Source organism: Bombyx mandarina, chromosome 08 (genome assembly GCF_030267445.1).
Source record: "Bombyx mandarina strain Sakado chromosome 08, ASM3026744v2".
Lineage (NCBI taxonomy): Eukaryota > Metazoa > Arthropoda > Insecta > Lepidoptera > Bombycidae > Bombyx > Bombyx mandarina.
In genome coordinates this window covers 12,279,519-12,304,364 of record NC_143215.1, presented here as the reverse complement: position 1 = coordinate 12,304,364, position 24,846 = coordinate 12,279,519, and the positions used below count along the sequence as shown (strand labels likewise).

Sequence of the window (24,846 nt, the reverse complement as noted above, 5' to 3'; positions counted from 1 at the left end):
ATCTTGTAGATATTCTGCTAGTGCAGGAGACCTGCCTGAAGCCCTCGCGTCGTGACCCGAAAGTCGCGAATTACGTCATGGTTAGGAATGACAGACTCACCGCCTCCAAAGGCGGGACTGCCATTTACTATAGGCGGGCCCTGCACGTTGTCCCCCTCGATACCCCCTCGCTCTCACATATCGAGGCGTCAGTGTGCCGTATCTCGCTGACGGGACACCAGCCGATCGTCATCGCATCCGTCTATCTCCCCCCGGACAAGCCCCTTCTGAGCAGTGACATCGAGTCACTGTTCGGCATGGGAGACTCCGTCATCCTGGCAGGCGATTTAAATTGCCACCACACTAGGTGGAACTGCCACAGTTCAAACATAAACGGTAGGCGTCTCGACGCGTTTATAGACGACCTTACCTTTGAAGTAGTCGGTCCCCCAACTCCAACATGTTATCCGTATAACATCGCGCTCCGTCCGAGCACTATAGACCTGGCACTGCTGAGGAACGTAACTCTGCGCTTGCGTTCCATCGAAGCAATGTCAGAGCTCGACTCAGACCACCGACCTGTCGTTATGCAGCTCGGTCGCCCCCACAACCCAGTCACAGCTACGAGGACCATGGTGGACTGGAAGAAGCTGGGCAAATGCTTAGCCGATGCCGCTCCACCAATCCTCCCCTGCGGCCCGGATTCAACTCCATCCCCCGAGGACACAGTCGAATCCATAAACATCATCACGGATCACATCTCTTCCGCGATCATAAGATCCTCAAAAGAAGTCGATGTGGAGGATAGCTTCCACCGCATCAGACTGTCCCCCGAACTTAGGAACCTCCTAAGAGTTAGAAACGCGGCAATCCGGGCCTACGATCAACTTCCCACGCACTCAAACCGGATTCGGATGCGTCGTCTACAGCGGGATGTAAAATCTCGCCTAAGCGACGCCCGAAATGAGAATTGGGATAGTTACTTAGAAGGACTCGCGCCCTCTCATCAAGCATACTGGCGACTAGCAAGGACTCTCAAGTCCGAAACTACCGCTACTATGCCTCCTCTCGTACGCCCTTCAGGCCAACCACCGGCTTTCGATGACGATGACAAGGCAGAGTTGCTGGCCGATGCACTGCAAGAGCAGTGCACCACCAGCACTCAATACGCGGACCCCGAACACACCGAGGCAGTCGACAGGGAGGTCGAGCGCAGAGCTTCCCTGCCACCCTCGGACGCGTTACCCCCCATTACCTCTGACGAAGTTAGAGAAGTAATAGACAACCTTCAACCTAAGAAGGCACCCGGCTCCGACGGCATCCGCAACCGCGCGTTAAAACTCTTACCAGTCCAACTGATAACAATGTTGGCTACCATCTTAAATGCCGCTATGACGCACTGCATCTTTCCGGCGGTATGGAAAGAAGCAGACGTTATCGGTATACACAAGCCGGGCAAACCGAATAATGAAACCGCTAGTTACCGACCGATCAGTCTCCTCCCAGCGATAGGCAAAATTTACGAACGGCTCCTTCGGAAACGCCTCTGGGACTTCGTTACCGCGAATAAAATTCTAATAGACGAGCAGTTTGGATTCCGCGCCAAACACTCGTGCGTACAACAAGTGCACCGCCTCACGGAGCACATCTTAATAGGGCTAAATAGGCGTAAACAAATCCCGACCGGCGCCCTCTTCTTCGATGTAGCGAAGGCGTTCGACAAAGTCTGGCACAACGGTTTGATCTACAAACTGTACAACATGGGAGTGCCAGACAGACTCGTGCTCATCATACGAGACTTCTTGTCGAACCGTTCGTTTCGATATCGAGTAGAGGGAACTCGTTCTCGTCCCCGTCATCTGACTGCCGGAGTCCCGCAAGGCTCCGCACTCTCCCCGTTACTATTTAGTTTGTATATCAACGATATACCCCGGTCTCCGGAGACCCATCTAGCGCTCTTCGCCGATGACACGGCTATCTACTACTCGTGTAGGAAGATGGCGTTGCTTCATCGGCGACTCCAGACCGCAGTAACCACCATGGGACAGTGGTTCCGGAAGTGGCGAATAGACATTAACCCCACGAAAAGCACAGCGGTGCTATTCAAAAGGGGTCGCCCTCCGAATACCACTTCGAGCACCCCACTCCCCAATAGGCGCGTAAACACCTCCGCCGTTAGCCCCATCACTCTCTTTGACCAGCCCATACCGTGGGCCCCGAAGGTCAAATACCTAGGCGTCACCCTCGACAGAGGGATGACATTCCGTCCCCACGTAAAAACGGTACGCGATCGCGCCGCGTTTATACTAGGACGACTCTACCCAATGCTTTGTAGACGAAGCAAACTGTCCCTCCGTAATAAGGTAACCCTCTACAAAACTTGCATACGCCCCGTCATGACGTATGCAAGCGTAGTGTTCGCTCACGCGGCCCGCACCAACTTGAAACCCCTTCAGGTTATACAATCCCGATTCTGCAGGATAGCCGTCGGAGCACCATGGTTCCAGAGGAACGTGGACCTCCACGATGACCTGGAGCTCGACCCCGTCAGTAAGTATCTACAGTCGGCATCGCTGCGCCACTTTGAGAAGGCGGCACGACATGAGAACCCTCTTGTCGTGGCCGCCGGAAACTACATACCCGATCCTGTAGACCGTTTGGTAAACCGTCGACGTCGCCCAAAGCACGTCATCACGGATCCTCCTGATCCATTAACGGTGCTTTTAGGCAATACAAGCACCGGTCACCCTCCTCGCCGAACCCGTCGCTTGCGACGAAGGGCTCGACGAGCGAATTAACCCACAGACACAGCCCACTGAGTTTCTCGCCGGATCTTCTCAGTGGGTCGCGCTTCCGATCCGGTGGTAGATTCTGCGAAGCACTGCTCTTGCTAGGGCGGTGTTAGCAATTCTCCGGTTTGAGCCCCGCGAGCTCACCTACACAAGCTAGGGTACGCTGAAGTAGCCTCTCAAGGCTATCAGCAAAGGTAGGAAAAAAAAAAAAAAAAAAAAAAATATGGAATGGGATCGTTTGCCTACGTTTGCCGTTAGGGGCGCTGCATACAAATTTAGGTTAACTTTTACTTGCCGTTAGGGGCGCTGTTCCAACTGCATACAAATTTAGATTAACTTTTACGCTATCGAGAACGTTAAAAAACGTACACTAAGCACAATTGTGCATAGAATAATACCCAATATGTCGTTAGTACCTACTGCAAACTACCTGGAGCCACTGCGGTCATCCACAGTGCGTTTCCAGAGGTCTTTTTTGCCACGTACCATCCGGCTATGGAATGAGCTCCCCTCCACGGTGTTTCCCGAGCGCTATGACATGTCCTTCTTCAAACGAGGCTTGTGGAGAGTATTAAGCGGTAGGCAGCGGCTTGGCTCTGCCCCTGGCATTGCTGAAGTCCATGGGCGACGGTAACCACTCACCATCAGGTGGGCCGTATGCTCGTCTACCTACAAGGGCAATAAAAAAAAACGTACACCGCTTATGCGTTTAAACGAATACTCAACGGACTGTCAAGCAAATCGAATAAACTTTAACGTTGGAGTGGCGCATAATATATCTCTGTCTCGTTTACACGTCCCTTTTTACTCGGATGAAAATCTACCGTATGATTTTTTTAAGTGATTTTATGACCTGGTAACTAAGACCTTTAAGTCACGTCTTATTTTAATTCATACCTATTCTTATTTTTATGAATAATGTATGGAGTGAAATGAAATGAAATGAAGATGATTAATTTGAGACATTAATCAACTGGGATGAAATTAAATGAAATAAGATGAGATGATATGGGATGACATATAATCTCAGTAAAATAGTGGTCATTTACTGAGATTTTTTCAGTGGACTTTTTGGAGGATCCCGAAAAGTTACGTACAGCGGCTTTGTTTTATTTTCCCACATTTGTGCACTTTCACAGATATCAAACAGTTAATAAACCACCATTATTACACATTTAAACCTGAAGAAACACTAAATAGACAAATTAAAACAAATCACACAACTTCACTCCTCGCGTTCCCTCCAAAAAGTCCTCTACCGTATGAACACCCGGGTGGTTGTACGTTAAAATACCGAATACAAAGAAAACGTGCAGTGTGCTTAATGCTTTAAATTTAAACGTAGCAACGAGCTTTCACGGATATCTGCGACGGTGAAGGAATAAATTAATTTAGTTAGTAATTAAAATTACTTTTACGGTTTGTCTAATAGTAATCAAATTTTTTTTTATTGCCCTTGTAGGCAGTCGATCGCACGGCCCACCTGATGGTGAGTGGTTACCGTCGCCCATGGACTTCAGCAATGCCAGGGGCAGAGCCAAGCCACGGGCTCCAGTAACCACTTAACACCAGGTGGGCTGTGAGCTCGTCCAACCATGTAAACAATAAAAAAAAAATGAAATAAAAACCAATGTTATTCCTTCACCGTGGAAGTCAATCGTGAACATTTGTTGAGTACGTACTTCATTGGAAAAATTGGTACCCGCCTGGGATTCGAACACCGATGCATCGCTCAATACGAATGCACCGGACGTCTTTGTACTTTAGGCCACGACGACTTCAACCTCACGTTCAAAGTGGACCGTAGAATGCATCATGACTTCTAAGAACTGCGATATTATAAGCGGGCTATTTAATAGTACGTGAAGCGGAGTTTGTCTGTTGAATCTGATTAATAAAAATATATAATTTGAATGGACTAATCCAACTTTGTGCCTCTTAAAGTAATTCTTAGATGCAACTAGAACAACCAAAAGCTCTTACACTTCGATAAAGCGGCACGACACGAGAATCCTCTCATCGTGGCCGCCGGTAACTACATTCCCGATCCTGCGGAAAGAATGGAAAGCAGTCGATGTCGCCCAAAACACGTCATCTCGGATCCTCCCGATCCATTAACGGTGCTTTTAGCTACCTCAAGCACTGGTCACCGTTCTCGTCGAACCCGTCGCTTGCGACGAAGGGCTCGACGAGTAAATTAACCCTCAGACACAGCCCACTGAGTTTCTTGCCGGATCTTCTCAGTGGGTCGCGTTTCCGATCCGGTGGTGGATTCTGCGAAGCCCGGCTCTTGCTAGGGTTCGTGTTAGCAACGTCGTCAGGTTTGAGCCCCGTGAGCTCACCTACTAGTTAAGGTTACGCTGGAATAGCCTCTCAAGGCTACCAACTTAGGTAGGAATAAAAAAAAGAGCTCTTTTTGCCCAATTTTGTCCCACAAAACTCAGCTGAACGCAGCTTTATTACTAGTGACGTCATTTGAGGCCAATAAATGACAGCTCATCATTTCGGTCGTATAGCGTTCATGATTACGTATGAATAGTTCCATATTATAGTGCGTATTGTAGTTGGCGTTACGCCATTTTGAGAAGGCGGCACGTCATGAGAACACTCTCATCGTAGCCGCTGGAAACTACATACCCGACCCAGTAGACCGAATGGTAAACCGTCGACGTCGCCCAAAGCACGTCATTACGGATCCTCCTGATCCATTAACGGTGCTTTTAGGCACCACAAGCACCGGTCACCGTCCTCGTCGAACCCGTCGCTTGCGGCGAAGAGCTCGACGAACGAATTAACCCACAGACACAGCCCACTGAGTTTCTCGCCGGATCTTCTCAGTGGGTCGCGTTTCCGATCCGGTGGTAGATTCTGCGAAGCACGGCTCTTGCTAGGGTCCGTGTTAGCAACGTCGTCAGGTTTGAGCCCTGTGAGCTCACCTACTAGTTAAGGTTACGCTGGAATAGCCTCTCAAGGCTACCCTTAGGTAGGAATAAAAAGAAAGAGCTCTTATTGTCCAATATGGCCCCACAAAACTCAACTGAACGCAACTTCATTACGAGTGACGTCATTTGAGGCCAATAAATGACAGCTCATCATTTCGGTCGTATAGCGTTCATGATTACGCATGAATAGTTCCATATTATAGTGCGTATTGTAGTTGGTGTTTATCTCTAAAGTGAAAAACCCCAAACTATTAGATTATATATTGCTATGTAGTTACTTTATTTATTAGCTACTAGCTGACCCGGCAAACTTCGTAGTGCCTCAATCGATAAATAAAATATCTAAGCTTTTGTATAATATAAACTTAAAACAAACAAAAGGAATCCGTCCGACGGGGGACACATGTAAGGAAAAACAAAATTGTTATTTTCATTTAATTCCGAGCATTTTCGTATTTATCTACCTTTTAAACCTTCTCTGGACTTCCACAAATAATTTAAGAACAAAATTAGCCACATCGGTTCAGCCGTTCACGAGTTTTAACAAGACTAACGAACAGCAATTCATTTTTATATATCGAGATTTTTTCGATGTCTCTGTATTCGATGGCGATCTATATCTTCACCTAGAGCAACTGTCTGTTATTTCGCATTCCTGGTCAATCATTCTACATACTATTATGTCTATGTGTTATATTTACAGCAACGTAAGTTTTATTTTCTTGTAAAATGACGTAGAGACTTTGTAGGCAGAGGTAAGACCAGTTCAAAATCTCTCAACGAACCAAGGAATTAATTAAGCTTGATTCCTATAAAGGTTTAATCCACAACGGGGTCATGCGACAGAGAATTAAAATTACAAATTTATTAATATATATTTTTTAAATTACTATTGACATCATTTCGTGAACGACCACAGAAAAACGAACATAGTCGCGGGTAAAGCCTGCATGCCTAGCTAATGTATAGCCATTATCCTCGTCAATTATCCTGTTTTAGTTTAAACTTATTTTGAGCAAACCGAAATGAGCCGTTTACGACAGCAGATACATGTATTGCTGTATATGCAGATGGCTGTATAGTTATTTTGAAAAATGCATTTAAAAGTTTTCTTTCTGATTATTTTACAATCGAGATATACATATCCGAAAGTGTGTGTTACTGAATTTACGGATCTTCTCACCGGGGAAGTGTTCGATGCAAAAGAATGCTCGCCAAAGGAACCCTGTCTTGCGAAGTGTTGCGAAAAAGACGAAATGTTCTCAACGAGACCCGAAGGCAAATCACACGTTGTAATTTGCGTCAAAACTGACACAAATGAGGAAAACGATCGTTTAATGAAGTTCTATGGCAATGGTTACAAGAACGGAACAGCTGCCACAAATACCACGCTTAAGAATTTCCAACTGGTGCACAGCAAGACTTACCTAGACAGAAACTGTTACCATCACCAGTGGCATCCTAGGTCTCTGAAACATTACAATTTAGAGGTAAACTATATTGTCAGGGTTGCACCAATTTATACTAATATATAAATCTACAGTGGTTTTTACGGATGTTCCGTTATAACTACTGAACCATGCATCCGATTGACTTGAAACTTGGTATCCATGTAGAAAATACATGTACTTAAAGGATAGGCTAATATTTATGTAAGTGTTGGACTCCCTAAACTAGTTGCGGGGGCGTTAATGATGAGAATCTTTGTGGGGGTGAGAATTGATACAGTTAATTTTAAATGCCCAGCGAAGCGGACGGGTACAGTAGTCAACTTATAAAATTAACCCAATTTATATTGTTTATCTCTCAAACATCTCACCACCCCTTAAGCATAAGTAGTATCCTATCGTCCTACGAGTTCGCCTAATAGTGGCAGCTAACTAAGCTATTTTTGTTCTTTATTTAAACTAAATTTTTATTTCTTTACAGAATGGTAAGCTCGCCAAAGAAGCACTATACGAATTTTCCGATAAAAGATGGCAGGAGTACGAAATGTTGACATTCTGTTATGACATTATAGAAAGGAATGGATTGAGTCCGGTATATTTTGTTCGTGGTAATATATCGAATGCTGAACTCACATCATTACAGGTTATATTGCAAACAATAGGTAAGTAACTATATAATAGATTTCCACCCGCGGGAACGAATAGATGAAGTATCTTTTAACTTTATAGATGAAGGACTATATAGATGACGGACTATATAGGAAGGACTATATAGGTGACTTTAACTATATAGATGAAGGATCTTTTCTTGTATAAGTAATGGTGGGTTTTTTTCCTAACTAATAGTTGATAGCATAAGGGGCTACTCCAACTTCACGCGGATCGGTAGGTGAGCTCACGAGCTCAACCTGAGAGAATTGCTAGAAAGAGCTAGAAAGAGTGCTTCGCTGAATCTACTACCGGATCGGAATAGCAACTCGCTGAAAAGATCCGGCGAAAAACTCAGTGGGTTGAATAGTGGTAAATTATATATTTAGCCAGAAAGGGACGTGGATATACAGCTTAAAAAAATAAAACAAAAATATGGAGACGGAAATTAAAACCAATAAACTTATGATCTAACGGAATCTTAGACGGCTTTAGGCTTACAATATCTAAGCTTAGTGGTCCTAATTTTTGACCCTGCCTCATCCTGACACGACTATTTTAGGTCACAGAACTCACCGCATTTTGTTACAGACGCCACTGTTTGGAATTCAATTCTAATAATGATGACTTCTTTTTCAGCACACGCAACAAGCTGCGTATTTCTTTTGTTAGGTATTATAATTAATTTCTTAATTGGTAAATACAAGATTAACAAAGACAAAGCTTTTATGGCGCAGATGATAAGCCTCTTCATAATGTATTTGATTCAACTAATCAGCACATTGACAAAGTATTGCAGTTGGTTAGGTATGTTCTATGTTATCTGTATGTTAGATATCTGTATATTTAAAAATAATTAAATTTTTCGTTAATTCACACCCTATATTTTTCTATATATATACTAATATTATAAAGAGGAAAGATTTGTTTGTTTGTATTGAATAGGCTCTGAAAGTACTAAACCGATTTGAAAAATTCTTTCACTGTTTGGAAGCTACACTATTCCCAAGTGACATAGGCTATAATCTTTTTTTTTTTAAAATAAGAATCCCTTCTAAAACTCCAATAATGTAACCCAAGGTGTAAAAAAAATACCTAAAATATTCTTTAGATCGCGTGCCCTGCGAAAACTATTGATGATAGAATAAAATAAGTGAACTACGACTTTGTAGAACTTAATATTCACAAAAAGTGACGCGACAGCATAATATGTCTAACTATTATAGTTATGCCGTAATAAGTGTTCTTTTATTTTAAAAATAAAACAACGTCAAATATCGTTGAAATTTTTGTTAAGCACCCGAGCGGAGCCGGAGCGGGCCGCTAGTTTTTCTATAAAAGCAAAATTCGGATAAGTAAATAAGCGAAGTTCTACTTTCAGGTACTGTCAAATACTTCGTAATATTGAGCAACATATTCTGGATAAACGTCGGGTCATATCATATTTGGCAAAAATTCAGGTATTTACCCTATTTCATTTTGAAAATATACCCAGAAGCGTAGACCCCACACTGCTCATTTTATTTTTTATTTTTTATTGCTTAGATGGGTGGACGAGCTCACAGCCCACCTGGTGTTAAATGGTTACTGGAGCCCATAGACATCTACAATGTAAATGCGCCACCCACCTTGAGATATAAGGTCTCAGTACAGTTACAACGGCTGCCCCAGCCTTCAAACCGAAACGCACTACTGCTTCACGGTAGAAATAGGCAGGGTGGTCGTACCTACCAGTGCGGACTCGCAAGAGGTCCTACCACCAGTAAAAAAGGTCATTATCAAGTCATTTGTATTAATAATACCCGAACATAACCTGAATGCAGTCACACACTTTCAAACCCGTGGACGAAGCTATAACTGTATTGTTATGCTCGTACTATAATTGATAGTCAAGAATATCCCCGAATCTTGATCACGCAGGAGCAAGTCAATGTCGTCGCCCTAGACACGTCCTTACGGATCCATCAGATCCAATAGCTCATGCATTAGACGCCTATAGCTCTAACACTAGGCGCAGGCTAAGGGACCTCGGTAACCGTACTCGTCGAACTCGACAAAGAGTTCGACGTGCAACGTAACCCATGCATCAGCTCGCTGAGTTTCTCGCCGGATCTTCTCAGCGAGTCGCGATTCCGATCCGGTAGTAGATTCATTCGCGAAGCAGCTGCTCTTGAATTGTTAGGTCTTTCCACCCCTCCTGGCTGGGCCTTTGCTCGCCCACCTGTCCTGGTGAAACTGGAAAGGCCTCCGGGCCGCCATTAATACTTGAATCATAATAAAAAAAGTCAAGAATTGGCAAGATCGGGACTAATTAATAGGCATTATAATTAAAACTGTTACGACCGACGGCACACCTCTGTAATCGATACATTACGTATGGATATACGGCATATAAGCATACATCTAATAATACAATCAGACTTAAGTATGTATATATTGTAAGACCTCTTGGAAGTCCGCACGGGTAAGTACCACCTCCCTGCCTATTTCCGCCGTGAAGCAGTAATGCGTTTCGGTTCGAAGGGTGGGGTAGCCGTTGTAACTATACTGAGACCTTAGAATTTATATCTCGAGATGGGTGGCGCATTTACGTTGTAGATGTCTATGGGCTCCAGTAACCACTTAACACCAGGTAGGCTGTGAGCTCGTCCATCCATCTAAGCAATAAATAAAAAATAAAAATATTTCTTTGTCGTATCCCTCGTGTCAGAGCGGTCGTGGTCGTCGGTCAGTATCATTGCTGTGAGTAGATGTTATGTGTCTGACGAATAACCACCAACTTGACTTGGTCGGTCCATCGCATAGGCAAACATCGAGCTCACAGCCCACCTGGTGTTAAGTGGTTACTGGAGCCCATAGACATCCACAACGTAAATACGCCACCCGCTTTGAGATATAGGTTCTAAGGTCTCAAGTATAGTTACAACGGCAGCCCCACCCTTCAAACCGAAACGCATTACTGCTTAACGGCAGAAATAGGCAGGGTGGTGGTACCCACCCGCGCGGACTCACAAGTGGTCCTACCACCAGCAATAACCTGGCGGTCTGGTGCCATTTACTTTGCCCCGATAAAGCGCTCTATAATAATAGTAAGTATTTAATATCGAAGGGTGAAAGACAATTTGGTTTAAGCGACATTTCGCTTAATACGTGTGGCGGGTAGCCATCATCCCAAAATACGCGACATTTATCATTGTAATAATTAATACGTGAAGCAAAAACTTTGTATCCCTTTTTACGAAAATTGCGCGGACGGAGGATTATGAAATTTTCCACACTTATAGAGAACTAGCGACCCGCCCTCGCTTCGCTTCGGAAACATTAAAACACACATGAAACCAAAAAAAATATATAAAAGAAAATAAAAAAAAGTAGCCTATGTTCATCAGGGACAATGTCGGCTTCTAATGGAAAAAGAATTTTTCAAATCGGTCCAGTAGTTTCGGAGCCTATTCGAAACAAACAAACAAACAAATCTTTCCTCTTTATAATATTAGTATAGATATAGAGAAGAAGTGCACAATGCTAATATTTTTTTAAATAATGCATAAAATATATGACGGCGTTAACGATATTTATGTTATATAGCACGTGCAATAGGAGTGACTCACACAAGCCAGGTGCGCCGGCCGTGTCGTTCCACTCGTAAACAACAGCTGCAACAGAAGTGACTCATAAGCCAGCTGCGCCGGCTAGTATAAAAAGGCGGAACGTGCCTTGAAATGAACATTCGTTCGACTGCGTTTGCCCGGTGCACTTACTATATCGTTGTTACGTTGTGTGATTCAGTGACTGTTGTACGTACTGGTTAAAGTTGGACAAGTGTTAAAGTGAATTGTTAAGATAACATATTGTTGATTAAATCAGGAATCAAAAAGTGACATCGTTTTACTTGGTGTTCAACAAGATAATGTCTACCCTCAAGCTTACATCAGAAGTGAGATCAGGACTCTACTCTCACTGGCGTGATGTGTTTGAACATGTTCGAAGTACAGCAAAAAAAACATGATGCAAATCAGAATACTAGTAGTGGTACGCCACAAGAGCGTGAATGCAGCATACGTAAGTCGTGTAATAACGTCTCTGTTACCTCGATGGAAGATCTGAGCCACGAAGAAATCGTCACATCTTACGTTCTGGCTCATGTTGCCCAGTTTGACTGTCGACTTCATCACATGGCATTTACTAACGGAAATACAACACGTAACAAGCTATTGCAAGAAATTAAGGCAAGTGCAAATCTCAAGTGAAACTTCGATCGCAATAATGGATCTGTCATGACGAGTGGGTAGTTCCGACACGAATCGTTTTTAAGCCAATGACTACTGCTAGAGTTACACGGCACTAGTACAGTAAACCAGGACATGAGACTGTGAATTGTCGCTGAAATTTTAGAATCTACTAGATTCAATACCAATAACACTACACGTTCGATGACTTCGGGCTCCAGCAAGCAAGCAAACAAGAAAGCAAGCAAGTTTCCGTGGGGAAGAAAAATTGACACATCTGAAGTCGTCGTGACCTGTAAGATAAGACGTCCGGTGCGTTCGTGTCTGGCGATGCGGCGGTGTTCGGGTTCCGCTGGCGGATGCAGGTTTTTCCGGTGAAGTGCGTGCTTGTGCGTGCTTGACAATTGTTCGCGGTTGGCTTCCTCAGTGTGGGAGTAACATCGTGTAAGAGAGGTGGAACCCGTAAAATTGTAGTTTGCGTGGTGGCTGGTAAGATTTGTTGCGGTAAGAAGTTTGCATGGTGGTAAAATGTCTTGTGAGTCTGCACAGGTAGCCGGAGGTGAGACTTCCGCGGTCGCGGCCCACCCAGTCCGCGAGAACCGGGCAGATCGCCTCGACGGTACGGAGGCCAGCCGACGGGTCCGCCAAACGACGAGACCACACCTCCAGCACGGACTGCCGATATTGGAGCCCCCGCGCTCCGGCTGCACTTGCGCTAGGGCGTGCCGCCTCGTAGGAGACTGTGAGGTATCATTGAATAACTCTGACTGCGATCGCGCGCTGCCGGCGTCGCAGCGCGGCGACGTTCTCGTGGGTAAGGACGTGGCACCAGACGGGTGCTCCGTATAGTGCCATCGACCGCACGGGTACCATCACCCTGCCTATTTCTGCCGTGAAGCAGTGGTGTATTTCGGTTTGAAGGGTGGGGCAGCGGTTGTAACTATACTGAGACCTTAGAACTTCTATCTCAAGGTGTGTGGTGCGTTTACGCTGTGGATGTCTATGGGTTCCAGTAACCACTTAACACAAGGTGGGCTGTGAGCTCGTCCACACATTAATACGAAGAGCATAATCAAACGAAATTAGATACGAAGTTTAAAGGGCCGTTTAAAGTAGTTGAAGTATTGAATGGTGTCGATTTTGACTCTCACACATTCGCTTAAGGCTCGAGCTGCTACTTGCCTCACAAAAATACAGCCTGGTAAGATATCCTGGCCTACTATTAAAGAGATGCTGACAAAATTATCTAATGATGCAAGACCACTTCGACCTGGTTATTAAATTTGAAATGGAAAGCAAAAAGGGACCAGCTGAAGCCGGTATCCGGCTATGGCAACTTATAAAGAAGATTCCCGACGCTAATGTGCCAGAACAAATAGCCACCGGATTTGTTATATCAATACTGTCGCAGTGTGATGAAAGAATCCGTCGGGAATTGAACTCTGTCGTTATTACCACAAAAAATCGTCTATTTCACACATTACGTGGCTTTACCCTCAAAAGAAAAAACGAAGATCCTGATAAAGAACCAAAACGCTCTCGAAGTTTTTTTCCGTGGAAGCTGCCATTTCTGCGGAAAACCTGGGCATCGTGCCGAAGGGTGTTGCGACAGATACTGCTCTCAAACTTTTTTCGATATTCCAGCAAAACCTGAACAACCTCCTCATCCGTGGGCGCCCGGCTCTCGCCTGCAAGTCAGCTGTTACGTGTGCGGTGATGCGAGTCATGTAGCTTCTGGGTGTTCCATGCGCTACAAGAAGAAAAACGACACTGCTCCAGGTGCTGTGGCAGGTGAAACCAGAGACGTCAACGTGTGTTCCAGAGCTTCAGTGTGTTACAGATAAGTGGTTTTGGCTTCCCCTTTATGTTCCATTCAGGGTCAGAATGTAGTCTTATAAAACAAAGTCATAGTAATTTATTCAATGGTAAGCGGTTTCATGAACAAGTCACTCTTTGATCTGAAAGTAACTTAGACCAATCATGATGGTAAGAGCACTTAGGGGATATTCAACTCGCCCTTAATAGTGCACGTTGTCGAGTAACAAGGTTTACTCCAATAGAATAGACGTTTGCCGTTCAGGGTAGTTCACTTGAAATATCTTAAAGTTTCAACAGAGTGATAATCCCTCTAGATTAGATCTTGATTTAGCACGGTCGAAGACCGGCGAAAACATAAAAAAAGGGGCACAAACAGAAGCTTGGTTTAGTCGAGGCAAAGCTAAAGTCAACCTCTTTTCCGCTGGGGATTTTGTTTTCGTAAGTTGACCGAAAATGTAAAGGTCCCTTCAACATTACTGCAGTTTTGGAAAACGATAGGTATAAATTGAGACATGTAAATAGTTCTAATAGAGTGTACAAATTTCCCCATGAAAACTTACGTGAAGTACCTCGAGGCCCATCAGGCCTACTAGAAATTTCTGAAAATTATAGTGACGATGACGTGACGGCGTACACAGATGGGTTAATTAATCTTGTTCATGAAACTGATATTAATGATGACGACTCTATCACTGACAATAGAAGCGACATTTTTGTCCAGCGATACAGCAAACATAGTCTGTGGGTAGTTATACAATGTCTATAAGCTCAGGCACCTCAGGTGCAGGTGTTGGAAATGTAGAAAACGATGGTCGGTCTCGCACTATTTCTGAAGAAATTCCGTATAAATGTTCTGGTTTAAGAAATGTTTTAACAAACGCTACCGTACACGCAGATTAAAAAAAAAAAAAAAAAGAGAGAATTGTATGTGGCTAGAGAGATGTTAATCCGGACTAGCAAAAAAAAAAAAAAGAGAAAAAAAAAAAAAAAAAAGTGTGAAGTCATTGAAGGGTCTGTCCGGTCCAATGGCTTGGCTATAGGGATTTTCATCCAGATTAGCCACAACAATTAGCTACAGGAATTGCGATTCGGTCTAGCATTATCCGGTCCAGTTCGAAAAACTGAAGGGATAACAATTCCGGTCTAAGTTAAAAGGGACATACTTACATACCTGAAGAGTTTTAAATGAACTGGCCCAGGTATGTAAGCAGTCTGAAGGTTATTTATAGCCAGTATAGGATTTTCTGAAGAATTATGCCAACCGAACCGTACTAGATTGTTAATATCATAGACCACGTTTTAAGTTGCATCCGTTAATGTCAGGATGAACGAACACGTTTGTTGTTCACAGACATACCATAAGAATGCGCGCACGAGGACGAGCGCACGTCAGTATGGCCGTGACGGCGTTAACGATATTTATGTTATATAGCACGTGCAATAGGAGTGACTCACACAAGCCAGGTGCGCCGGCCGTGTCGTTCCACTCGTAAACAACAGCTGCAACAGAAGTGACTCATAAGCCAGCTGCGCCGGCTAGTATAAAAAGGCGGAACGTGCCTTGAAATGAACATTCGTTCGACTGCGTTTGCCCGGTGCACTTACTATATCGTTGTTACGTTGTGTGATTCAGTGACTGTTGTACGTACTGGTTAAAGTTGGACAAGTGTTAAAGTGAATTGTTAAGATAACATATTGTTGATTAAATCAGGAATCAAAAAGTGACATCGTTTTACTTGGTGTTCAACAAGATAATGTCTACCCTCAAGCTTACATATACGTTAAATCAATAAAGAAAACATTACACACACTACATACCATGTATTTGACGCATGCATACTATTTATTGTCAAACTTTTGTTCTTGACGTCTGTGGTCAAATTGAGAATAGATAAATATTGTTTGTCTATATTAATTCTTTTTTATAGTGTATCTTTAGCGAAATTTGTGATTATAGAAGTACAAAACACAATCATAATAGTTACAAACTTACAATTCCGTTTAATTATAGTCGAATTTCGACTACTGCTGGACCTTTAGTTGTAATAATTAAAGGTACGTTTTATTTGGTATTAGTATCAACGTTTTGATATGTTTTTAATTCAATTTAAAATAAGTCTACCCCATTCATGATACCTGAAGAAGTTTTTTGTTATAGTAATTTTTTTTTTCTAAATTTTATACTTTAAATGGCTCTCTGGCAGTGTAAAGATATATGTAACTGAAGTATTCCAGATGGTCTGCATCACAATTACGGCACAATCGTATTTATAGTAGAAATTGGAACTGTTCAATAATAATTTGCGCAGGAGTTGCCGCCCTTTTCAACATGTCCTCCGCCTGAAGAACAATAGATCAAAGCGTGGCCATCTTGTGTCTTTACCACTTCGACAAATAAGATGCGCCGGCGACATGTTGCAGGGGGCGTGGTTTAACTGGCTTTGCACACGGCACCTGGATCACCTGATGTGACGTAAAATCGTATGATTTCGGTGCTGTGTTGTCCCATAGACACAGCCCACTGAGTTTCTCGCCGGATCTTCTCAGTGGGTCGCGTTTCCGATCTGGTGGTCGATTCTGCGAAGCACTGCTCTTGCTAGGGTCAGTGTTAGCAACACTCCGGTTTGAGCCCCGTGAGCTCACTTAAATGTAAGGCGAAGCTGAAATAGCCCCCAAGGCTATCAGCATAAGTAGGGAAAAAAAAAGTCTCCTTCGCTGCAATACAGTCCTTTAAACGTTGAAGCCAGTTATCAATAGAAGTACGCACTCTTTCCATGGGAAAAATTTTCACTGCCAATCGTACGGATTGTTTTAAGGACTCCAAATAATTATGGCGTTTAGAGCAAGCCGTACTCTCTAAAACTGACCATAAATAATAATCCAGCGGATTGCTAGGGTCAGTGTTAGCAACACTCCGGTTTGAGCCCCGTGAGCTCACCTTCACACGTTAGGGTGAAGCTGAAATAGGCTCTCAAGGCTATCAGCATAGGTAGGAAAAAAAAAGCTGTGATGAGATGTGCGAGTCGACTTGCTCACCCCCCACATAACAATGAACTTTTTGTTGCAGAAGCTTCAAATCTCTAACGGTTAGCATGAGCGGCCGAACTTCCCGTAAACGAAAACAATTCTGCATGTGGTGTCTGTACGCTGTCGGAATACCGCTCATTATGTCATCGATCGCTTTGTGCATCGATCTACTGAGCTTGGGCATGAAATACAAGTTTAGAAGCCCCGAATTACATTTATGCTTTTATTCGGGTAAATAATATTTGAACTTATCTATATCTATTTATTAATAAGTGAAGCAAAAACTTTGTACCCGTTTTTTACGAAAATTGCGCCGACGGAGGATTATGAAATTTCCTACACTTCTATGGAATATAGAGAAGGAATGCAGAATGTTAATATTTTTTTTAAAATATTATGTTTAAAAATATTATGTACATTAAATCAATTAAAAAACAATATCAAAGTCAAGTCAAAATGAACAAAATATTTATTTTTGCGTTTCGAAACCACTTGACCAAAAGAATCCTCTAGTAGCTAGAATTTAAAAAATGTACGGTTCGCTGATTATTAGAACAAGTCCAAATCTAAATATGTCTGTTTGGTGGTTAAGGCACTGTGGTACGTAAGGCACTATAGCAGTGCACTTTCATCTAGAATCGTTTGCTCAGTCCTGAATTTATCCAGAAACAATAGATATATATTCACAGAGGTGCGACACAGATTAGGACGCGTTTTGCGAATTTGGCATTTTGTGAAATGTCAAGTTAACTTTTTCAAAATCAAGACATCGATTAGGGATTAAGAGTCTATTGTAGTGATTTTTATTAATCATTTATTGATCTTTGCATTTCCTTGCACGTAGAATTCCAAATTATATCTCCCAGGCAACGGTACAACGCAGGGCCGACGTTGTCCTAACATGAACTATGAGATCCTCCCGATCTACTTTCCGTGCTCCTAGTTACCCCAAGCATCGGTCACCGTTTTCATCGAACATGTCGAATGCGACGAAGAGCTCGATGTACAACCTGACCCTTAGACATATATTGTTATCGGATCTTATCAGTAGGTCGGGATTCCGATCTGGTGTAATATTCAGCAAAGCACTGCTACAGCTAGTGTTAGCAAGTCCTTTTAGATTGAGCCCCGTGAGCAGGGACGTCTTAAACTAGGATGGGGCCCTTGGGCACACAAGAATTTGAGGCCCTTTTGGAAAGTAAAAAAAGCGAATTATAATAACATTTTTTTACTGAGTATGAGTCATCATTTATTATAGATAATCAAATACAGTATGATATAATATGTCATTAATGACATTAGAATACTGCTGGTTTTTTTGTTACGATTTCGATAACGGTTTCTTTCGGGATTTCTGTTGAGCAAAATCTTCTATTATAGGCATAGTATATGCCTTGTAAATACCTTCTGATTACTGATTTCTGAAAAAAGTGTAATGTGCCCGACAAAAATGTTTTGAGAATAAACGTGTGAGAGAAATTGTCGGTCTTTCGGGGCCCCCTGAGAATGGGGGCCCTGGGCACGGGCCCCGTGTGCCCTTATGGTAAAGACGGTATTGCCCGTGAGCTCACTTAATCGTGCGCAGTTGGAATAGCTCTTAGGCTACCAATGATTAAGTAGGGAAAGAAAAACGTAGAACCGACTAAGGGTATCTTAAGGTAACCTTTTACTGGTGGTAGGACATCTTGTGAGTCCGCACGAGAAGGTACCACCGCCCTGCCTATTTCTGCCGTGAAGCAGTAATGCATTTCAGTTTGAAGGTGGGGCAGCCGTTGTAACTTATAACTATACTTGAGACCTTAAAACATAAATCTCAAGGTGGGTGGCACATTTACGTTGTAGATGTCTATGGGCTCCAGTAACCACTTTAACATCATAGGGGCCATGGGGTCGTACTACCCAACTAAGCAATAAAAAAAGTATGGCAATTTGTCTTTCAGTTTCATTTTCACAATAAAAGTGTTAAAAGTGGTTATGCGCCAATCATCTTCTTTGTTGATGACAATGTTATTTCGGCCTCGCGTTCTCTATTTTAAATTAAAATTTCTCAACCAAAATATTTGCCGCTTGTCAAATTTTTACAAAATCTACTGTTGGAAGGCGGTATTTTTTTCCCTTAATAATAACAATTTTATTTATAATGACGCATCGATGTTACAATAGAAGTGGACGAATAATAAATGGCATCACATTGCGTCATACTCACCTGCTGTTATCATTGGGAAATAACAAACTGGTAATAATTAAACGAATAATAAACACAATATAGATTTACACGTTTGCAATGGCTTCAGCTTAGTTTATTGTAACTATTTACCTTCCCTAACTAAAATTGTACTTAGTTCATTAAAAGCTGAGAGGCTACTTTTGCTATAGTGTGTAAAATAGCCGCAATAGGAATTACCTTAGCAGATATAATGCTGAGAAATCTTGAAGGCAGGCGTTTATGCAAATTCTTTTTAATAAGTTTTTTTTTTCCTACCTTTGCTGATAGCCTTGAGAGGCTATTTCAGCTTCACCATAAAGTTCGTAGGTGAGCTCACGGGGCTCAATCCGGAGAGTTGCTAACGCTGACCCTAGCAAGGGCTGTACTTCGCAAAATCTACCACCGGATCGGAAACGCGACCCACTGAGAAGATCCGGCGAGAAACTCAGTGGGCTGTGTCTATGGGTTAATACGCTCGTCGAGCCCTTCGTCGCAAGCGACGGGTTCGACGAGGACGATGACCGGATTTAATAAGTAAGATACACTATGATACACATTAAGATACACTATTCAGGGTAGGTTTGGTTCTTTCTCCTCCTCTTTGCTTCAATAATCCTTAATACTGAGGGTCGTGGCCTCGTGAAGCTTTCTTGGGAAAATACACATGGTAGCTTCCCGCGTCCTTCCACTGCAGTGCTTTTGGAAGAGATTTAGTTCTTGGAGGCCGCTGAAGCTTTATTTGGGTCCGGCTCATTAACCACCGCCAGACATTCGTTGTTGACTGTTTTACGGTTGAAAGTTCGAACTTCAACTGAACCGGTCCGGCATTGACAGAGTTAATTGGCAGAAGTTAGGTTATAAATTAGGTTATTTGTTATGTTTTGTAAAATTATGATATCCATTGATCAGTGATCAGTTAGTTTGACGCGTTTGCTGTCAGATAAGCTTAACGCAAACTGGAAGCAACTAATATTGTTATTTTTTTATTTTATTTAAACACATAGGTATCTGTTCAGTATAATCAGTTTTTAAAATTAAATAAGTTTGCATGTGAAATGGAGAATATTTTGAAATTGAATATAACTGACTATCTTGCCAGTGTAGTAATTAACGCCCCTGATTGTTGCGCCCAGAGTCGTAGGTTCGATTCCCAGATCGGGCAAACATTCGTTTGATAAACAGACTTTTTTATTCCTTGTCTGGTAATTTATTTATTTATGTATATATTATTATTTAAACGTATATTAATATGTACGTCAGTCTTTGGTACCCATAACGCAGGGAATCCTAATTTGGGGCCAGATGACCTTGCGTCATTGTTCCTAGTTATTTATTTATTATCTAAATGTGTTTAGTGAGTTGCACACTTTATAACATGTATTAAATTAGTTACAATTACAGATCAAGCATTGACGTACTACGTGCACATGCCTCTTCTAATCATAACTATATCTAACATGGTATTTTTTGGACTCACTCTATTCAACATAAAATCATCGACGAGAACTAGCAAGAAGACATTGAAAGAATCAATTCTTACACACGAAAAGAAGTGAGTAATTTATATATCTATATATATAAAAATTAATTGGTTAATCTCGCTAAAACTCGAGAACAGCTGGACCGATTTGGCTAATTTTGGTTTTGAATTATTTGTGGAAGTCAGTTCAGAGGAGGTTTAAAAGGTAGATAAATATGAAAATGATTGGAATTAAATAAAAATAACAATTTTGTTTTTCCTTTGATGTGTCCCCTGTCGGACGGATTCCTTTTGTTTGTTTTAAGTTTATTTTATACAAAAGATTAGGTCTTTTTTTTATCGATTCAGGCACTACGAAGTCTGCCGGGTCAGCTAGTAACTTAATATTAATTTATAGTGAACTAGGAAAAGTTATAAGAGTATGGAAGTAGAAAACATGTTGCGCCGACCCCAGGTAACTGGGAGAAGGGCAGGATAATGATGATGAGGAAACGTAATAAGCCTCAGCTTGGCTATTCTATTAGCGTTGTTAATGTCTATAGGCGACGATGACCATTTTCCTTTGGTGGGCTGTACCTACAACAACAACAACTACACTACTACTACTACTACTACTACTACTACTACTGCCTATAAAGTCAATAAAAAATTCTTCTAACTGCTGGAATCCTCAGCGCGGCGAAAAGATCCTACACTTGGACTTATGTCTTAAAAATTACAATGCCGCATGCTGTCGTATCGGTGCTTCAGAACACCCAACACCTTGCATTTGTATATATATAGCTCTCTCTCTCTCTCTTCGATCGGTTCCTCACTGCTGAGGATCGTGACTCCGTCCGATTTCGTCAACCAACTGTCTCCATCGATCCCGCCCTGCAGCCCGGTGGAGTGCGTCGCTGATAGGTATCCCATATATATAGCAATGAACCGAAAATCTAAATATGTCTGTAATCACATACTATCAGGCAAACCACTACTCCTCTATAACGGCAATCAGAACCATTAAAGGAGTTTGTCAATTCGCAACGTTTGCCGTTTTTAATATATTGTATTTTGGAATCGCCTTAAATTTCGTTATTATGATTCGTACCAGTGGCGCTCAAACTCCGTGTCGCGGCCCCTTGGTGTTTCATAAGCCCCTGTCAACTAGGCCGCGATGTTGCCAAACATTTTAGTTTTATGTAAGGGGCCCGGAAATATTGTATCTCTAGGGTACATGTGGGTTAAATAAAGAGCTGTTTTCTATATTAACGTTAACGGTAAGGCGAGCTTAATTCAGACATGGATTTTATAAACAACATTATGTATACAATCGCAAATAAAATACCAAACAGAAATCAGGAAACGTATTTTTAGTTTGATGTAGAAGGATGACAAAAAAAACCTTTCATATATATAAACTAGCTGGCCCGGCAAAAGTTGTTTTGTCATATAAATTATTTCTCAGAAAGATAAATAAAATATACACCGACTGCAGCGCCATCTGCCGGGCTGATTTGTGAATCTAAACCATTCAGGGTGCCACCCAAAAACATGCAAAAAAAATCATTCAAATCGGTCCAGCCGTTTACGAGGAGTTCAGTGACAAACACATGCACAGAAGAAATATATCATATAAAGATTATCATTGACGCCGTCACACAATTTCGTGGACATTATTAATGTGAAGGGTGAACTGTTTCTACTATTTACTCCACACACTGACCAGAACCAGAAATAAGCTGTTTAAAGCAAGGTTTTTTTTTTCAGATCCAGATTTATGTTCTTCAAACTCTCTGCTTTAATGGGTTTTAACTGGCTGCTGGAATTGGCTCAGTCATACGAGTTCCCAGATTGGCTTGTCGAAATATTTGATTTTTACAACCGATCCCTTGGATTTGTTATTTTCATCTTCTTCGTTTGTTCAAGAAACACATTTGAACAGTTGACCAAACGGTAATTATCCAATTTTTTTTTCTATTTTCATTTATTACGTCTACGTTATAATCTAATATGAACATATTATTAGCTCCAGGTTTATTTATTTATTTGATGATGACACCTATTGATGACGGCACAGATGCCCATCTCTAGTTTTGAATTTTTCTATCATGAGAATATTGGAAGGTGAAACAATGTCGTTGGATGTGGCTGGTCAGCTTCTTTTGAAAAGGTCACAAAAGTCTCAGAAAATAACTAGCATTTTACTGAGATTTTATTTCATCCATTCTCATCTACTTTTATTTTAATTTTACTGGTGGTAGGACCTCTTGTGAGTCCGCACGGGTAGGTACCACCACTCTGCCTATTTCAGCCGTGAAGCAGTAATGCGTTTCGGTTTGAAGGGTGGGGCAGCCGTTGTAACTATGCTTGAGACCTTAGAAGTTATATCTCAAGGTGGGTGGCGCATTTACGTTATAGATGTCTATGGGCTCCAGTAACCACTTAACCCCAGGTGGGCTGTGAGCTCGTCCACCCATCTAAGCAATAAAAAAAAATTAATAATAATAATAATTTCATTCGAATTGATTACAATCTTAAATAAGTCACATGCAAATTATTGTTCGCTCCATATTATATTTCAAACAACAGAATATACCTATAATATGAAAAAGTGTCTGTTGGTAAGATAATTTCGAAAAATAAAACTACACCCCTTTTTTGTTAAGATAACATGGCCTGACATCGAGACCTTTAAGCGAAGTCTAAACAGTCCATAAACCACCGTTATTACACATTTAAACCTGAAGAAACAATAAGTTAACAAAATAAAATAGTTCACACAACTTTCCTTCCACGCTAAAAAAGCCCACTAATGCTGAGAATGATTCTAAAAATTATAGCCATTATTTTGTATTGTATTTTGAGAATTGACGTCTGAATTTTTAAATCGATGTGGTCTACAGTTTAAGACGCCTAAGTACTCAAATCTATCGATACTACTATGCCCTGGCTTAAATCTCGCGGACAGAAACCGTTTTTGTAACAAAATTCATATGTTGAAAGAATAACACCGTACAAAGTTTTTTAGACGACAATTATTGCTTGTTAGTTCAATGTACGAACATTATTTACGCTTACATTAGGGTAGTAATCCCATCTAGGCTTCAAGAATTACGTGTTCACTCCTTATATATACCTACTGTTTATTTTTTGAAATTCATTTAGTTTTATTAGAGTTTCATTTTATTTGATTTTATTACTTTTTTATTTTTCTAGGTTCTCGCGTATCAAAAACTAAATTATAACTATTTTCAAGGTTGAAACAGTATTCAAATGTAGTACTATCAAATTTAATTCATCGGTGACCAAGAAAACTGTAAATTCTAAGCTTCGGCAATAATAAGTTAAAATAGTAGTTTTAATTTTGTTGTTTTATATCTGATCCTAATTATTTAAAAAAAATCCTTTCAGGTGGACGAAAAGGGGCAAAAGACAGTCTGATTTCCATATCAGTCGTTCAAAGAGGGCCAACTCATCTATTCAAAGTTCGCAAATTGGATATTAATAATGTAAAATAAAACCTTTTACTTTTGTCAATGGATTTTTATATTGTGGTTACGAAGAATCATCAAGATCCATTAGATGTTTTTTTTTCTGTAATAGCTACCGCCATGTTACCCACTACTCCAAGGGATTCCCTCAGCAACATAATTAATAGTGCAAAATTTTACTGAGTTCTTAGTACCAGGTGGGCCGTGAGCTCGTCCACCCATCTAGGCAAATAAAAAAGGAGGTTTCAGTTATAGCTAGTAACTCTATGGATATAGCAGTCTTTCTGTCTCGCTACCATAGACTATAATAACACTCGGTGTAGGTACATAGTGTCGATCCCAGTGGCTATTAAATCCGCCCTCCACAACGAAGACAAAAAAATATTTTAAGATAGCATCCAAAACGATATTTTGAAATTAAAATAAATGCAACATAAGAACAAAAATAAAACAAAACAACACACTGAATTTATGAGTAAATTGTTTCTTTTTTTTACTAATCTCCTGGACACATCAATAATTTGTTGGTAATTAGGACGAAAAAAAGTAAATGTAGGAGGTGTGGTTGGATGCCTTGCCATTTAATCTAATGAAACAATTGAATAGTCAAATGAGTTGATAATTTCTAAATGATATAACTAACTCACAAGATAACATTTAGGTACCAAGCCTTTACCAAACAATGTAATCATCAAGAAAAGAACTACTTTTCCGATTTTTTCAATCGTTAGATCTATGTGTACTGATTGAAACTTCTTTATTGTACACACAGTTAATACAATACCTACAATAATTACGAAAAGT

At 41.4% G+C, this 24,846-nt stretch overlaps 1 protein-coding gene and 1 long non-coding RNA gene across 2 annotated transcripts; both read left to right on the top strand.

Moving 5' to 3' along the window:
• The first annotated feature begins 6,738 nt into the window (after positions 1 to 6,738).
• LOC114242949 (putative G protein-coupled receptor Mth-like 3) lies at positions 6,739 to 24,506 on the top strand. The gene is made up of 8 exons (XM_089729226.1): positions 6,739 to 7,203; positions 7,643 to 7,823; positions 8,449 to 8,616; positions 9,191 to 9,269; positions 16,924 to 17,114; positions 20,491 to 20,641; positions 22,319 to 22,504; positions 23,963 to 24,506. The coding sequence occupies exons 1-8, from the start codon at positions 6,808 to 6,810 to the stop codon at positions 24,054 to 24,056; spliced, it is 1,446 nt and encodes a 481-aa protein (XP_089585352.1). The 5' UTR covers positions 6,739 to 6,807; the 3' UTR covers positions 24,057 to 24,506.
• On the top strand, positions 11,364 to 15,577 carry LOC149502574 (uncharacterized). Its single transcript, XR_016323431.1, has 2 exons — positions 11,364 to 13,239; positions 13,683 to 15,577. It is a non-coding gene; the product is annotated as an uncharacterized LOC149502574 (long non-coding RNA).
• Positions 24,507 to 24,846: the final 340 nt, after the last annotated feature.

Coding starts and splice junctions, on each gene's coding strand:
- LOC114242949 (XM_089729226.1), top strand. CDS start 6,808: ATGCATTTAAAAGTTTTCTTTCTGATTATTTTACAATCGAGATATACA. Junction 7,204..7,642: donor TGAAACATTACAATTTAGAG/GTAAACTATATT, acceptor ATTTCTTTACAG/AATGGTAAGCTCGCCAAAGA. Junction 17,115..20,490: donor ACATTTATGCTTTTATTCGG/GTAAATAATATT, acceptor TTACAATTACAG/ATCAAGCATTGACGTACTAC.